Below are 16,363 nucleotides of genomic sequence, written 5' to 3'. Positions count from 1 at the left end.
TGGATGCCAAAACTTGAGAGAAATAAAGTGGCTCTGGTATTCCACGACACTTGTCACTTTCGGCTGGTAAGTATGCAGTCTTTCCTGAATTCGCCATGTCTTAGCAACCACGCCTAGTGAAACGTGTCTGGGAATGGAATTCTTAAGTAAGAATTCTGAAGTAAATGTCTTTTATTTAAGAATTAAATAAAAATCAACTGTCTGTACTTTTAGTTTAGAAAGGCCCATAGAAACTGTTTGTGTCCTGACAGCTGTCATTCCGAAGTTGGAAGGCCAAGCCCTTGTCTCTGCTTCACACTCGTCCCTCCCATCGCTTAGGCCATAAACGCTGCTTCTGAAACGAGTATTTATGTGGTCCAAGAAACATTTGCATATTTTGCAAGTATTTCAAGTTTAAACAGTCTTTAGAAAATTTTCATATTGTTAACTCGGTACTTGAGAGGAATGTGTCTCGTGTGTGTGTGTGTATATGTGTGTGTGAGTGTGTGTGAGTGTGTGTGAGTGTATGTGTGAGTGTGTGTGAGAATGTGAGTGTGTGCGTGACTGTGTGTGTATGTGTGTGTGTATGTGTGTGTGTGTGAGAATGTGAGTGTGTGTATGACTGTGTGTGTGTATGTGTGTGTATGTGTGTGAGTGTATGTGTGAGTGTGTGTGACTGTGTGTGTGTATGTGTGTGTGAGTGTATGTGTGAGTGTGTGTGTGACTGTGTGTGTGAGTGTATGTGTGAGTGTGTGTGTGACTGTGTGTGTGTATGTGTGTGTGAGTGTATGTGTGAGTGTGTGTGTGACTGTGTGTGTATGTGTGTGTGTGAGAATGTGAGTGTGTGTGACTGTGTGTGTGTATGTGTGTGTGAGTGTGTGTGTGACTGTGTGTGTGACTGTGTGTGTGACTGTGTGTGTGTGTGTGTGAGAGAAAGCTATTCTTAAGTCTCTGAAGACGCGTGGCCAGAGCCTGAGTCGGCCTCGCCCCACGCCACCCTTGCCGTTCCCGCTCTGGTCTGGGGCCCCTGCGTTTCCGTGTCAGGGTCAGGGTGCCGATGCGGGGACTCGCAATCTGTCTCAGACCGGAGGGTGACGTGCGCCCCGGCCGCTTTTTCTCGCAGTGAAGCTTGTGGTCCCCTGGGTGGACGTCCAGAAGCTGGAGAGGACGTCCAACGTCTTTCTGACCGACACCATCCGCGTCACCGCCCGGGGCAAGGAGCGTGATTTCTCCATGTTCCTGAGCCTCGAGGCGGCCTTCGGGGTCATGGAGCAGCTGGCAGACGTGACACTCCGGAGGCTCTTGGACAACGAGAGCTTCGAGCTGGACCCCCACCTGCAGGACCCCAGCCAGATCACCAAGAGGTCAGTGCTTCCAGCCAGGCTGGCCAGCCTCGGGAGAGACCATCTGCCCTGTCAGAGACACCCCGAGCTGAGGGGGGCCTGTTCCTCGTTCCCTTTACGCAGCAGACTCGACCTCTGGGGCGAGTGCCAAGGTCACTTCCAAACCTGACATTCCTGAACCTGCCGGGGGCACCACCACGACCCAACTCAGCGCTGTGCCTTAGAGACTTGGCCTGCACGCGGGGGCAGAGGAAAAGGAATATTCGTTATTATCAGTGAATATTGTAGTTTCCTATTAAATTTGCTCGAGAAGGCCCAGTAATGTCTCCATTGGAGACTTTGTTGTTACTGTGTTTGGCATATCGAATGATAGCACAGCGGGTAGGGCGTTCGCCTTACAAGCGGCCAACATGGCCGACCCGAGTTCGATTCCTCCGCCCCTCTCGGAGAGCCCGGCAAGCGACCGAGAGTATTCGATATGCCAGACACAGTGACAACAAAGTCTCCAATGGAGACGTTACTGGGCCCGCTCAAGCAAATCGACGATCAACGGGAGGGCCTTTACCTTTACCTTTACCTATTAAATTAGAATTATGCCTTCCTAGTAGTGATTGCTCTTGTTCTTCCAAAGAGCCGTTGCTCTCTGGCCTCAGTTGACTCCCCTGCTGAGCCGGTTGCTGGATTATTTGTCACTTCAGCTCATTTATTTCCGAGTTGACTTCATTATTGAGAACCCGCTGGGCTGGGCTAGCGAGATCCTGCAGGCCGCTTGGCCCGGGACTGAGCCAGCACTAGCAGCGTCAGGAGTGTTCACGGAGCAAATGAAAAAGTCGTGAAAACACGTAAATAAATTCCAGGTAGGTGCTTGAACCTGGCTGACCTCTGGCTTTGCCCACACTGGGCACTGCGGAGCACACAGGGCGCCCCTCTGAGGGGGTCCCTGACTCATTGGCTGCGGGAGACGGCCCTTCACTAGCGCCGTCTTACGGTGGCACAGCGGACACCACACCTGGCTCGTCATTTCCCGTTCCAGCCTTTCTCGGGCGCTCAGCTCGGCGAGGTTCCTGGGACCCCTCTGCGTGACCCCAGTCGGAAGCCCCCGCCGCCCTCCTTCCCGGCGCCCAGGCTGGCCCCTTCCCTCGGCTTCCTGGACCAGGCTGAAGGATGGATGGATGGGCACTGCCTGGCCAGGGCGGGATGCCCGGCGGGGTCCGGACTCTGCCCTCGGCCTCGAGAGGGTGTGCACCCCGGGTGAGCGGCTGGCCCCCTCTGGCCTTGCGGGTCTGCTGGTTAGACTGGGCACGGTCCGGCCCATTGTAACATCAAACGCGAGGTGTTCTCTGAGCTCCTGGAGGAAGTTGTTTCTTTCTGACCGGGAGTTTCTGTGTACTCGGAAGGAATCTGGAGGCCCCCCCCCGCCGTGTTGTGTGTTTTTTAAAACCGATTGGACGTATCACGAGTAAGGGAAGGGTAAGAGAAGGATCGCTGCCCTTTCCCTTGGAAACAGATTCCATTCAGCTTTCATGTTCTCTGACAGTCGTGGGCTGGGATGGGGCGATGTGTCCCCCCACCCCGAGAGGGGACTCTGGGGTAGGGAGATGTGTCCCCTTCTGAGAGGGAACTCTAGGGTGGGGTGACGTATCCCTCTCTGAGAGGGGCCTCTGGGGTGCTGGCCCTTGACCCAGCCCGGGGACCCTGGGGAGCCCCTGCTGGCCTTGGCTCCTGGTGGCCCTGTAGGGCCCTGTCTGGAGCAGATGAGACTCAGAGCCAAGGGAGACTCTTTCCTGCTTCTCTTTCATCTCGCTGTGAGACCACCCCCAGTTATGCTCAGGCCTCCTGCTGGCCCTGCACTCCGGGGTCACTCCCGGTGGGCTCAACCCTGTGGGAGGCACCTGCCGGCCCGGGAGTCTCCCTCCCCAGGTCACCCGCGGGCGTCTGCGCAAGGCTCAGCCCCGGGAGCAGCTTCCTCCTGTATCCTCTCTGCTCCCAGGGTCAGTGTGTGGTAGGGAGGGGTGGTGTGACTGCCGTGACCTCCTTGCCATAGACACTTCTGCACACAGACAGGCGGTGACCCGGAGTGCCGCCCCCAGGGAGCCTGGGAGCCTGGGAGCCCTGCCTTCAGGTCCAGAGGGCAGCATCGTGCCAAGGGCACAGGGGCTGGAGGGTCCCGGGCGCCCCCAGAATCCCACTTTCCTTCTCTGCTGAGAGGGGCCGAGAGAACCAGGAGGGGGGTGGGCTCAGCCCGGGGACCCTGGGGAGCCCCAAGAGACCAGGAGGAGCTTCCCGGAGGCCTTGGGACGGGGGTGGGTGGGACGGGGTTTCCCAGGACTGGCCCTTCGATTCCCAGACTGGAAATGCCCATTGTGAAGTGGAGTGAGAAGTGTCCCCAGCTGGGAGCAATGATGCTACTGCTGTGGGCAGGACAGGGCCCTGCCGTGCCCCCCACCTGCGTCTCCCCCACCCCGTGCCCCGCCCCCCCCGCAGCCAGCACCAGCTGGGGCACCAGCCCTAGGGCTCGGGAAAGGCGGGAGAGGCGGGGGGGCTTTGGGTTCTCAGCCACGGGGTCCTGTCGGCTCAGTGCCACCCCTCCTTGCCCTGGTCTTCAGAAGCAGGGCAGGTCACCGGGCAGGGAGGTGCGACCCCGCAGGACCACTCCAGCCCTGGGCTCCAGCACTAGGTGCCGCCTTCATGCCAGCCGCTTCTCCTGCTCTTGGGGGACCCAGAGGAAGTTTCGGGGAGGCCTTGTGGGTAGGCTGGGCTCCCTGCTCTGCCTGCATCTTCTCCGAGCTTCTGGGAAGGGTCTGGGCTGGGCGGCCCCTACCTAGGGGCGGCTGAAAACCTGCTTCTTCCTGTTGTTCTTCTTTCTGAGCTGCATCCAGGGGCTGCATCCTGAGGCTGCACCGGGCCGTGCTGGCCTCTGGCTGCAGGGGGGCAGCGAGGCTGGGCTGGGGGCAGGCTGCTAGGGCGAGGGGTGTGGTCCTGTCCCGACGGACCCTTGCCCAGTCTGGGAGCACAAACTCGCAGTTCTGGGCTCGCCGAGGGGCAGGACAGCACGCCCCGTGCGGGAGCTGAGCCTGAATTCAGTCTAGAATCTTCCACAGGGGCCGAGGCCCACAGTCCTCTCAAGGACACAGGATCTGGCTGCCTCCCTCACTGCTCCCGGAGCACTTGCTGGTTCCGTCCCCACTGGGGCCCGAGTCCCTGATTGGAAATGTCCTGCTCAATCCCGCCCTGGCCACCCCACCCGCTGTGCAGAATTTGCGGGCCTTGGCTGGGTCATGCAGACCCTGGATGCCCCAGCTGGCCCTGAAGCCCGCTGAACTGCAGCCCTGCCCCACTGTGTGCGCTCAGAGTGGGCCATTAAAGGGATGTGCAGGCGCCGCTGGGGTTTGGAAGGGTTGAGCCTCGTACCCAGGGTCCTGAGCACTGTGCTGGGAGCAGACAGCCAGCAGCCAGTGGACAGCACCAGCAGCCCCGGGCCCTGAGTCCTGCCGCAATCCCCAGTTAGTTATTGATTGCTATAGAGCCGGCATGACTGGGGGTCAGCCCTACAGTGCTCCCACATCCACCCTCCAGCGGGATCACTTCCCAGCACCTGCGTCCCCAGGTTCCCTCTGCCACCGCCTGCCTCTAGGGCAGGAAACTCTCCTCTGTCTCTGTCTCTGTCTCTCTGTCTCTGTCTCTCTCCCATTTCGGGCATTGTGGTTTGTAGTGCAGACGCTGAAAGGTTATCGTGATGACATCCAGCTCTTGTCCAGGGTGCTCATTTCCAGCCAGTATTGTCAGACCGGACCCTCCTCTATCTTAACTACCCTCCACCCCCCACACCCTTGTGGTAATCCCCAACCACTGACCAGTCCTCCTGATCCATTTTCCCTGGTCGAGGGTATTAGCTTCGTACTGTTTTGCTTTTGAACCCCACAGCTGAGTGCAGTCCTTCTATGTCTGTCCCTCTCCTGACTCATTCCACTCAGCAGGATGCCCGCCACGTCCATCCATTTGTAGGCAAATGTCATGATTCGTTTTCCCTAACGGCTGCATCGTATTCCATTGTGTAGACGTACCATGGTTTCTTTATCCGTTCGTCTGCTCTCAGGCACTCGGGCTGTTCCCAGATTCTGACTATGGTGAACAGTGCTGCAGTGAACATCGGAGTGCAGATGATGGTGTTTCTGCTGTGTGTTTTGGGGCTCCCAGGGTATCTTCCCAGAAGTGGTATTGCTGGGTCAAATGGGAGCTCAATTTCTAATTTTTTGAGAATCGTCCATACTGTTTTCCAAAAGGGCTGAACCAGTCGGCATTCCCACCAGCAGTGAAGGAGGGTCCCTTTCTCGCCACATCCGCGCCAGCACCGGTTGCTTTTGTTCTTGTGGATGTGGGCCAGTCTCTGTGGGGTGAGATGGTATCTCATTGTGGTTTTGATCTGCATCTCCCTGGTGATTAGTTACAAGAGCACGTTTTCATATGCCTTTTGGCCATTCGGATTTCTTCTTTGAGGGAGTTTTTGTTCCCTTCCTCTCCCCATTTTCTGATGAAGTTGGGTGTTTTTTCTTCTCCAGTTTACCGGGTGCCTTGTGTATCATTAACCCCTTACCCGACAGGTACTGGGTGAGCGGTTTCTCCGGGCCCGAGGGTGTCTCTGTGTCGTGGTCGCTGTTTCCCTTCCTCACTCTCTCTCCCTCCCTCCTTTGCAGGGACCTCGAGGCCCGTGCGCAAAACGAGTTCTTCCGGGCCTTCTTCAGGCTGCCCCGCCAGGAGAGACTGCACGCGGTGGTGGACTGCTCCCTCTGGACGCCCTTCAGCCGCTGCCACACCCCCGGGCGCTTGTTCGCGTCGGACACTTACATCTGCTTTGCCAGCAAGGAAGACGGGTGTTGCAACGTCATCCTGCCCCTCCGAGAGGTACAGTACTGCCGCGGGCTCGGGTCAGTGTCCAGTGGGGAAAGGCTGTGGAGGGCAGGGTGTGCACAGCACGGCCCCTCGGGGCGCAGGGCCTGGACTGGGACGTGGCCCAGGGGCTTTTTCTGGCAGATGCTTTTATTCCGTTCCTATGGCAACCTGGAGCTGGGCTGACAGTGATGAGTGAGGGCAGAGCACTCTGACCTCTCTGCTGTTGAAGCTCCGTGAGAGCCGCACGCCTGGTGGTGAAGCTTCTCCTAGGAAGGGTCCTTCCTGTTCACTCACACAGTGCGGAAGAGAAAGGCCCGTACAGAGAGCAGCACATCAAGAAGACCAGTGTCAAGTTGTGGGGTTTCAAGCCCTCCTGAAGCTTCTGCTGCCTTTGAGGGCTCGGCGAGCTGGAGCTGGTGCTTTGTGCAAAGGTGGAGGGTCTCGGACCCGCCAGCACACCCTGGGGTGACCTCTGGAAGCCAGGCTAAGAGGAAGGCCCTGCGCTGCTCCCTCACACAGCTCCACGCCCCCTCCCGAAACTCTGGCCACCTTTATTTTATTTTTTTTTAATTTTTATATTTATTGGTGAGACATCATGAGGTACAGTTGTAGACTTACAAATTTGTGTGCTTGGGTTTCGATTATACAATGATCAAACACCCATCCCTCCACCAGTAGTGCCCATCCTCCACCACCACGGATCCCAGCATCCCTCCCACCCCCCATCCCCCCCATCCCACCCTGCCTCTGTGGCAGGGCAATTCCCTGTGTTCTCTCTCTCCTTCTGGGTGTTGTGGTTTACAAAAGATCTGGCCACCTTCTTGCTGTATTAGAAAACAAACGTTCTCGAGGCACTGTGAGTTACGAAATTCTTCCAAGTTGAGTTTTTGGCACACAGGGCTCCAGTCTCAGCCCCTGCCCCGTGCCAGGCCCCCTCTCCCGTGTCCCAGGCACCCTCCCACGCCCAGCTGCTCCCTGACAGGCATGTTTCAGAGCAGGTTGTTGTGTTTGGAACGGTGTGTGCGGTGCTGCTGGCTCTGTGGCTCGGCTGCCCCCACTCACTGCACTTCCCTACCCCCGCGTGCGCCCTGCCCTCTCCTGTAGCTCGCACCCCGACTGCACCCAGCTGCGCGGGGAAGTACCCCCCTCCCCCACTTCGATGCTTTCGCGTCACTGTGTCTCATTCCTCTGTGTGTCACAGATGGGTGGGGACATCTGGCCTTCACTGACCGTCCCTCCTCCAGCCCCCCCAAATGGCCACAACTCGCGGCGTGTCCCCTTCCTGCAGCCGCACGCATGTCTTGTGTGCAAATAGCCGTCTGTTCCTCAAGCCATTTCTCACAGGCTCCGGGTGGATCCCGTGTCCTGGCTGTTTACCCTAAGTGCTGCGACTGATAACGGTGCGTGTGTCTTTCTGGGGGCTGGAGCGATAGCACAGTGGGTAAGGCATTTGCCTTGCATACAGTCAACCTGAGTTCGATTCCTCCGTCCCTCTCGGAGAGCCCGGCAAGCTACCAAGAGTATCCCGCCCGCACGGCAGAGCCTGGCAAGCTCCCCGTGGCGTATCCGATACGCCAAACACAGTAACAACAAGTCTCACAATGCAGATGTTACTGGTGCCCGCTCGAGCAAGTTGATGAACAACGAGAGGACAGTGCGACAGTGCTTCAGTGTCCTTCTGGACGACGGGTTTTGGGTTCTGGGCGTTTGGTTCCGGTGGAGTTTCTGCGTCATGTGGCAGCCCTTGTTTTTTCTGAGGAATCTCCACACTGTCCTGCAGGGGTGGAGCCAGGCGGCATTTGTGCCAGCGACGGAGGAGAGTTTCTTTTTCTCCACAACCTTGTCGACACGGATTGTTCCCAGGTTTCAGGGTTTTTTAGTATTTTCCCTCCATGTGCCATTTTTACTCACGTGAAGTAATAGCTCATTGGCATCTTCATTTGACGACAAGTGGTTGCATGCCTATTGGCCATTCACCTGTCTTGTACAGGGAAGTGCCCGTTCATCTCCTGCTCCATTTTGATGGGGATTTTAGTTTTTGTGTGGTTGTTGATCTTTGCGGGTTCTTCATGTATCTTGGATGCTAAATTCTCTTCCCCGTTCAGTAGGCGTCTTTTAGTTTCAGCTCGTGTGGCTTTTGCTCTGCAGAAACTCTTTCATTTGATGTAGTCGCGTGTGTTTATTTTTGTTTCTGTGACCTTTGCGCAGTGGAATCAAATGTTGTGCGTTTTGCTGAAGTTTTTTTTTTTTTTAATGTACTTGATAGATTCTAGTCTGACTTCAAGATCTTTGGCCCACTTTGAATTGACATTTATGTAAGGTGAGATGTGGATATCATTTCATTTAAAAAAATTTCTTTTTGTTTTTCGGCCACACCCAGCAGTACTCCAAGATTACTCCTGGTTCTGTGCCCAGGGATCATTCTTGGTGGGTTTGGGGGATGGTCATGTGGTGCTGGGGGTGGACACGAGTCAGCCACGTGCCAGCCAAGTGCCTTCCCTGCTGTCCTATCTCCTGGGCCCCGTCTTCATTTTTTTACACTGGTCATCCAATTTTCTCACCACCGTTTGTTCAAGAAACTGTCTTTACTTCACTTCGTGGACTTTCCTCCTTTGTCAAAAATTAGTTCATTTGTCCCTGAGCATTCCACTCTGACCCCTCGGCCAAAGAGCCTGGTTTGCTTTATTGTCATAGGGTCATTCTGTGTCTCTCCCACATCCTGGCTAACTTCACTCAGCTTGACCCTCTCCAGCCTCATCCATGTAGCCACAAACTTCATGATTTCATTTATCCTTCCATTGCGTATGTGTCCCCTTGTTTCCTACCCGGCCATCTGTTCTTAACGCGGGAGCTCCGACGTCTTGTTTTAAATGAGACCAGAGCCCTTGGGATAGTGGCCTAGAAATCGTGGCTGGGTCAGACGGAAGCTCCATTCCCAGTATTCTTGAGAAGTGTTTTCCCAAAAGGCCGGGCAAGTGGACATTCCCACCAGCAGTGCCTGAATGTCCTCTTCCCCACGTCCACGTCAACACGGGATGTTTTTGTTCTTTGTGGTGTGTGCCAGTCTCACTGGATTGAGGTGATATCTTTCAGGTGATTTGGTTTGTGTTTCCCTGATGATAAGTGATAAAGAGCAGGCTCTCTCTTGCCCTTGGAGAAGCCCCCGTTCTCTCTTGAACGAGTTTCTCTCTTTCTTTCCCTCTCTCCTCCCGCCCACCCTTACTCACTTTCCCTTCACACCTTCAAAAAGGCCTCCAAATAAAATCTGTCTTACTTCAAAAAAAAAAAAAAGAGAAAGAGATAAAGAGCATAGACTTTTTTGTGCATCTGTATGTCTTCTTTAATCAGGTTTCTGTTCATCCCACACCCCACCTTTCTTTTTTTGTGGGGGGTTTATTTTGGGGTCACACCTGGCAGTGCTCAGGGATCACTCCTGTAGGGCTTGAGGGACCATATGTGGTGCTGGGGATTGAACCTGGGCTGGTTGCATGCCAGGGAAGCACCCTGCCTGCTATATTATTGTTCCAGCCCTGACCCCCATTTTATAATAGGGTAGTTTTTTAAAATTTAATTTGATTTTCAGAGTAACGTTCTTCTGGTGCTTTATATCTCTTGGGCATCATCCCTTTATCAAATGAGTAGTGGGCAAATACCCTTTCCAAGCCTTTGGGTGTCCTTCTATTCTGGCCATGATTTCCTTTGGGGTGTGGAAATTTCTTAGGTTGACATAGTCCTGTTTACCTTTGCTTCCATTTGCTTGACCAATGATTTCAAATCTTTGAAGATATCTCTTCAAAACTTCAAAGTCATGAATTATTCTACCTATATTTTTGTCACTGCAGTTCATAAATTCAGATCTAGTATCAAGGTCTTCAATTTATTTTGATTTGGTTTTTATGCGTAGTGTTAGAAAAGGATCTGGCTTCCTTCGTGGCATGTGACTGACCATTTTTCCCAGCACCCTTTGTGGAAGAGGCTTTCCTGGTTCCGCTTTATATTTTTTGGTCCTTTCTCAATGATTAATTCTCCATATACCTGGGGTCTGTCTCTGGACATTCAAATCTCTTCCATTAGTCTGAGATTCTAACCAGATTCCAGTACCACACTGTTTGATGACTACAACTTTATGGTATAGTTTGAATTTTCGGAGAGAGAAGCGTCTCATCTTCATTTCCCCCTGGATTGCTTTGGCTATTTGGGGCAGTTTGTTGTTCCATATAAAATTTTTTTTTTTTTTTTGCTTTTTGGGTCACACCTGGTGATGCACAGGGGTTACTCCTGACTCTGCACTCAGAAAGTTACTCCTGGCAGTGCTCAGGGGACCATATGGGATGTTGGGAATCGAACCCGGGCCGGCCTCGTGCAAGGCAAACGCTCTTCCCGCTATGCTGTCTCTCCAACCCCTTCATATAAATTTTAAGAGTGTTTGATCTATGTCTTTAAAATCTGTATTGGCTTTTTTTTTTTAAATAAGGATGGCTTTGAATCTGTAGAGTGCTTTGAATAAGACTGTCATTTTGGATACTAATCCTTCTACTCTGTGAAAAGGTGATGTGTTTCCATTTCCTATGGCCTCTTTTATTTCTTTTAGTAGTGTTCTATAGTCTTCTTGTATAAATCTTTTACGTCCTTTGTGAAGCTGATTGCCAGTTTTTGTCTTTCTGAGCACTAAAGTGAATGGCATTGATTTAAATTTCTTTCTTTCTCCTATTGCATTGCTTGCCTATAGGAAAGCCATGGATTTCTGTTGATTTTACTATACAAATCGGTTGCTCCCAGGATTTTTTTTGTGGTGTCTTTGGGATTTCATTATTACCATGTTGTCTACATATAGAGAGAGTTTCGCCTTCTCTTTTATGATCTGGATGCCCTTAATATCTCTTTCTTGACCTATTGCTATGGCAGGGACAGACTTCTGGTACTGTACCGGGCAGCTGTGGTGCTGGGGGCAGCTGTTCCATGCCTAATCACAGAGGAGAGGGTTTTAGTGTTTGGCTGTTGAGTATGACGTTTACTGTGGCTTGTGATAACTGGCTTTGACGATGCTGAAGAAACTTTGTCATGAGTGAGTGTTGGATTTTTGTAAAATACTTTCCCTGCATGATCTATTGATGATAATAATCTGATTTTCACTTTTCCTTGTATAGCTATGGTGCATTACATGGACTTGCATAATTAAAGCATTCTTGCATCCTTGGGATGAATCCCACTCGGTCCTGGTGGATGATCTTTTTGATGTATTATTGGATTTGATTTGCTAATATTTTGTTGAGGATCTTTGCGTCTGTGTTCATCCGAGATAAAGGCCTGTAGTTTTCCCTTTTGTTTTGTCTCTGTCTGCTTTATTTGTTGTTGTTGTTCTTTAAATTCTTAAGCAGACAGAAGAGGTTGGAGTGATAGTACAATGGGAAGAATGTTTGCCTTGCACGCGGTCAACCTGGGTTCGATCCCCAGCACCCAGTATGGTTCCTGGAGCCAGGAGACAGCCCTGAGCACTGCAGGGTGTGCCCCCAAAGAACAACAACAGGGGCTGGGAGAGACAGCACAGCGGATAGGGCGTTTTCCTTCCATGCGGCTGACCCAAGTTCAATTCCCAGCATCCCATATGGTTCCCTGAGCACTGCCAGGAGTAACTCCTGAGTGCATGAACCAGGAGTAACCCCTGTGCATCGCCGGGTGTGGCCCAAAAAGCGGGGGGAAATTGGTAGTTTACAATATTTGATTACATTTACTACTTTAACATCAATCTTACCACCATTATACCTTCCCACCACCGTATTTGGGATGTTTCCATCTCGAACCCAACCCCTGCCCCAAATGTATCTTTAAGTTTTTTAAACAATACACCACTATTTTTTTCTGTCCCCATAGAGTCTCACTTGGGGTGAATCTTCGTGAAGATCCTTTATATGTAATTTCCTTCTTTGACCTTACTGCTTTCAGCATTTTATTTCTTGCCTTTTGTCATTCCCATTATGATGTGCCTAGAAGTATTTTTATTCAGGTGTCTTTTATTCAGGCCTCTTGAATCTGGACGTGCACTCTGGGAAGGGCGCAGAGTCGGGAAGAGAGTCCCGGGAATTTCTTAGCTCTATTTCTGTGATTAATGACTCTCGTGCTTCACTTTCCTCTGCCTCAGGGGCTCTGGGGGATATTACATTGCTCCCGTGAAGCTCTTTCCGCATTTCCCTCGTGTGCTCTTCAGTTATTTGGGGACCTTCTTTCCACTTCTGTTAATTCTCAGAGGTTTCCTGTAACTCAGTTCACTGAGTTTATTCTCAATTGTTGTCACTCTGTTGTCCAGACTTTCCACCGAGTTATTCGACCCACCAGACTCTTTGCTTCTGTCACTTCTGATTGCAATTTCCTTGTTTTCTTTTTCTTTCTTTCTTCTTTTTTTTTTCTTTCTGGATCACACCCTGGGATGCTCAGGGATTACTCCTGGCTCTACATTCAGGAATCACCCCTGGCGGTGCTCAGGGGACCATACGGGATGCTGGGAATTGAACCTGGGTCGGCTGCGTGCAAGGCAAATGCCCTACCTGCTGTGCTATCTCTCCAGCCCTCCTTGTTTTCTTATTTCTGGTCTTACAGTTTCTTGTGGTATATTGATGACCTGTACTATTGTTTATTTGAGCTTATTCAAACACCCTCAGGATGTTGTCTCTGAAATCTTTATCTTCGAGTATGAGGTACCTTCTGGACCACACTCTTTACTCAGTGAACGTGGCAGGGGGTACATTGTTTCTGGACTTGTGTTTGCTTGGGGGCCACAGTTGGGAGTGCTCAGGGCTTCCTCCTAGCTCTGTGCTCAGGAATTACTCCTGGCAGACTTGGGGACCATATGGGATGCTGAGGGTTGAACCCACGGCAGTGGCGTGCAAGGCATACACCCTTCATGCTGGGCTTGGGCTCTGGGTGAGTCTTTCTGATTTTCAGTTGGCCCTTCTACTAGGGATATTGCTGAGGGAGTCAGCTGAGTGTTGCCTCTTGTCCTTCTCTGCCGGAGCTGTGCTAGCAAACTTGTTACCAGCTATTACCAGCTGATCAGTTCGAGTTTTGTGAAGTTCTGGGAAAACTTTCAGTGTCCTCAGCCCTTCCTCCCCGCAGCTGCAGTTTAGAATTCTATTAATTTTACAAGGGCTCATAGCCTTGCACTTGTTTTTTTAGCTGCATTTGATTGGAACCAGGATCGTGCCAACACAGGCTGTTTGTGACTCGTGAAGCCCCACCCCAGACAGGGTGATTTGCCACCAGATTCCAGCGTGTGCTTCCTCCCTGCGAGTCTGTCAGCAGCCCACACTGACCAGGACGGGTCCCTGGGCCCGGGTCCTGCTGAGGAATGATGCCTGAGATCTCTCCGGGTAGCGGAGGTGTATGTTTGGGTTGTTGATCGGAGCTTTCTCTTCTCCCCTAATACTGGACTGACTTGCTGTGGATTTCCCCCTTCGTACATTTGCCGTGACCCATCGATTCGGATGGTGTATTTCTTGATTCCCTTTAATTCCAGGAAACTTTTCTGTGTTTCTCTTGACCTCATCTCTGATTCATTTGTTATTTAGAAGCCTGTTGTTGAACTCCTGGCATTGGGGTTTTTCCACTTTTTAAAAAAATTTTTTTAATTTTGATTTTTAATTTTTTTAAATTTTTGGCAAATTCCTTTAATGAGTTTTTAAAAATTTATTTACTGAATCACCATGAGAAAAGTTACAAAGCTTTTATGTTTGAGTCTTTGGTCATGCAGTGATCAAACACCCATTCCTTCACCAGTGCACATTCTCCACCACCAAAAGCCCCAGCATACCCCCCATCCCACCCCACCCCTGCGTGGATGGCAGAAAATTTCCACATTACCCTCCCTCTGCTTTGATTACATTCAATATTTTGACACCAGTCCCACAATTATTATTTGGAATTTCCCCCCAATACTCAGACCTGCTGAGTATTGGGGGGAAAGGCAACGTTGTACAGTTTGTTTTCTATTGCTGGTTATGAGTAGCGTATGATGTTGTGTGGCCACGAGAGTGGCCGCATGGTTTTGGAATTCAAAAAATTTAATAACTAGGGTCTGGAGAGATTTCTACCAAGAGCTGCTCGGTTCTGAGATTCGTTTATGTGTCTCTGGGATCATGACCGTTAAGAAGCTTAATAAGTCGGCGGGGGACTTTCTTGGGCGTCATCCCAGAGTCCCATTGGGGAGGGCGAGGGGAGGGACCGACTCCTCCCCTATCCTGGCATGTGCCGTCACTGCCGGTCCATACCTTGGTTTTCCATTGAGTTCTGGAAGATGTCGGCGTCGCGCTCGCGGTGAGACTCGGCCCGTGCCAGGCAAGGCGGAAACCCAGACGCAACACCGTCCTCATCGGCGGGAGTGGCAGGGCCTTGCCAGCCCCTGAAGGTGCCCCTCTGTGCAGAGAGGGAGCAGGGCTGAGGGCATCTTCATCACAGGCCGCCCCCAGCGCCCACCCCGAGCGTTCCCCCAGGAGGGATCCCTGAGCACAGAGCCAAGAGTAAGCCCCGAGCACGGCAGGTGGGGCCCCCAAACAAATTCAAGAACATTATTCTTCAAAAGTAGGATTTTTTAACTACCCTTTAAGCAAGATGTGTGCACTTTAAGCTTTTAATAATCCTCGAATCGCTTTAACTTTTTCGTTTCCGTTCAGGGGCCACACCCAGGGGTGCTTGGGGCTCACTCTGCTCCCAGGTAATCTCAGGGGACACGCTGGGTGCTGGGGATGAAGCGTGGGTCAGCAGCACGGAAGGCGAGTGCCCGTCCTGCTGTGCTCTCTCTCCCGCCCTCAGAAAGTCGAATCATGTTTCGACTTTGTTTAGTTTCCACTGGGGAGCAAGGACAAACCCTCCCTGAGGGCCTCCTGGATTCACGGAAGAGAAAAATTTAGGTCGTGATTCCCCACAGTCTTTTGTAAAATCATCTTAACCGTTTTTAGGTGCACAGGTGTTTGCATTAAGAACATTCACACTGTAGTTCAGATGATCTCCAGAACCGTTTCATCTTGCGGAGTCAAAGGTCCTTCCTCAATGGGGGCATTGGGAATCTCCCATCCCCCGTCATGGCCCTCCCTTCTGCTGCGTCTCGGAACCTGACTGTTCTCAATACCCCTGACAAGTGCTTTCATTTATCTTTTGCGATAGTTTTTATTTATTTATTTTTACTGTAACATAACATCCTCATGGTTCGTTTGTGTTGTAGCATACAACAGGATCTTCTCCTGATTTTTTTTTTGGGGGGGGTCACACCCAGTAATGCTCAGGGCTTACTCCTGGCTCTGCACTCAGGAATTACTCCTGGCGGTGCTCGGGGGACCCTCTGGGATGCTGGGATGTTGGGAATCGAACCCACGTCGGCTGTGCAAGGCAAACGCCCTACCCGCTGTGTGCTGTCGCTCCAGCCCGGATTTTCTCCTTTCTGAGGCTGAAGAGATAACATTCTCCTGGCCCCTCTGCTGGGGATTTTGTGTATGTGTGGACCCACCAAGGGGACCGAGTGCCCACCCCCTTGGCCAGGGTGAGCGTGCGCCTCTCACACTTTTGTCTGGGTCCCTCACCGTTTCGAGACGCCGCATCAACGCCGCCGCCCTCCCGCGCTTACCTGCCGTGGGCGTGTGGTTCTTCCACAGGTGCTGAGCATCGAGAAGATGGAGGACACAAGCCTGCTGCCCCAGCCCATCATCGTCAGCGTCCGGAGCAAGATGGCCTTCCAGTTCATTGAGCTCACGGACAGGGACCGCCTGGTGGAGGGGCTGCTGGCGCGACTGGAGCGGGTGCACGGCCGCCACCCGGAGCCCGCCGAGGCCTCCCGGCAGGGGGTGAGGCAGGGCGGGGCGGGGCGGGGCGGGCTTTCTGGGAGGACGGTGGCCGGCCCGTGGACGTGGCCACCCGGACATGGAGCGTGTTCCGGCCGCTGGGTCTGCGTGTCAGCTCAGCAGAGGTGGCCTGTAGCAAGGCCTCAAGGTGGAGGCCTGAGGGGACCCTGACCAGTCGGCAGGGCACTGGCCTCGAATGTGGCCACCCTGGCTCCATCCCCTGCACCCTGTATGGTCCCCCAAACACCGCCAGGAGGAACCCCTGAACCCTGCCAGTGTGGCCGCCAACACACCAATACCAAGCCAGAGAATGGTGAGGTGACACCA

General features: G+C 52.6%; 1 protein-coding gene across 1 annotated transcript in view; it reads left to right on the top strand.

Annotated features, from left to right (window-relative positions):
• Positions 1-16,363, top strand: part of TBC1D8 (TBC1 domain family member 8) — an 82,614-nt gene that overhangs the window by 47,787 nt on the left and 18,464 nt on the right. The window contains exons 5-7 of the mRNA XM_056116853.1: positions 1,103-1,343; positions 6,017-6,224; positions 15,851-16,039. Of these exons, the coding sequence (XP_055972828.1) occupies positions 1,103-1,343; positions 6,017-6,224; positions 15,851-16,039 (638 nt within the window). The remainder of the gene's footprint in view (positions 1-1,102; positions 1,344-6,016; positions 6,225-15,850; positions 16,040-16,363) is intronic.

The sequence above is a fragment of the Sorex fumeus genome, unplaced genomic scaffold (genome assembly GCF_029834395.1).
Source record: "Sorex fumeus unplaced genomic scaffold, SorFum_2.1 ptg000033l, whole genome shotgun sequence".
In the NCBI taxonomy this organism is placed as follows: Eukaryota; Metazoa; Chordata; class Mammalia; order Eulipotyphla; family Soricidae; genus Sorex; species Sorex fumeus.
This window is presented reverse-complemented; position numbering and strand designations above follow the sequence as displayed.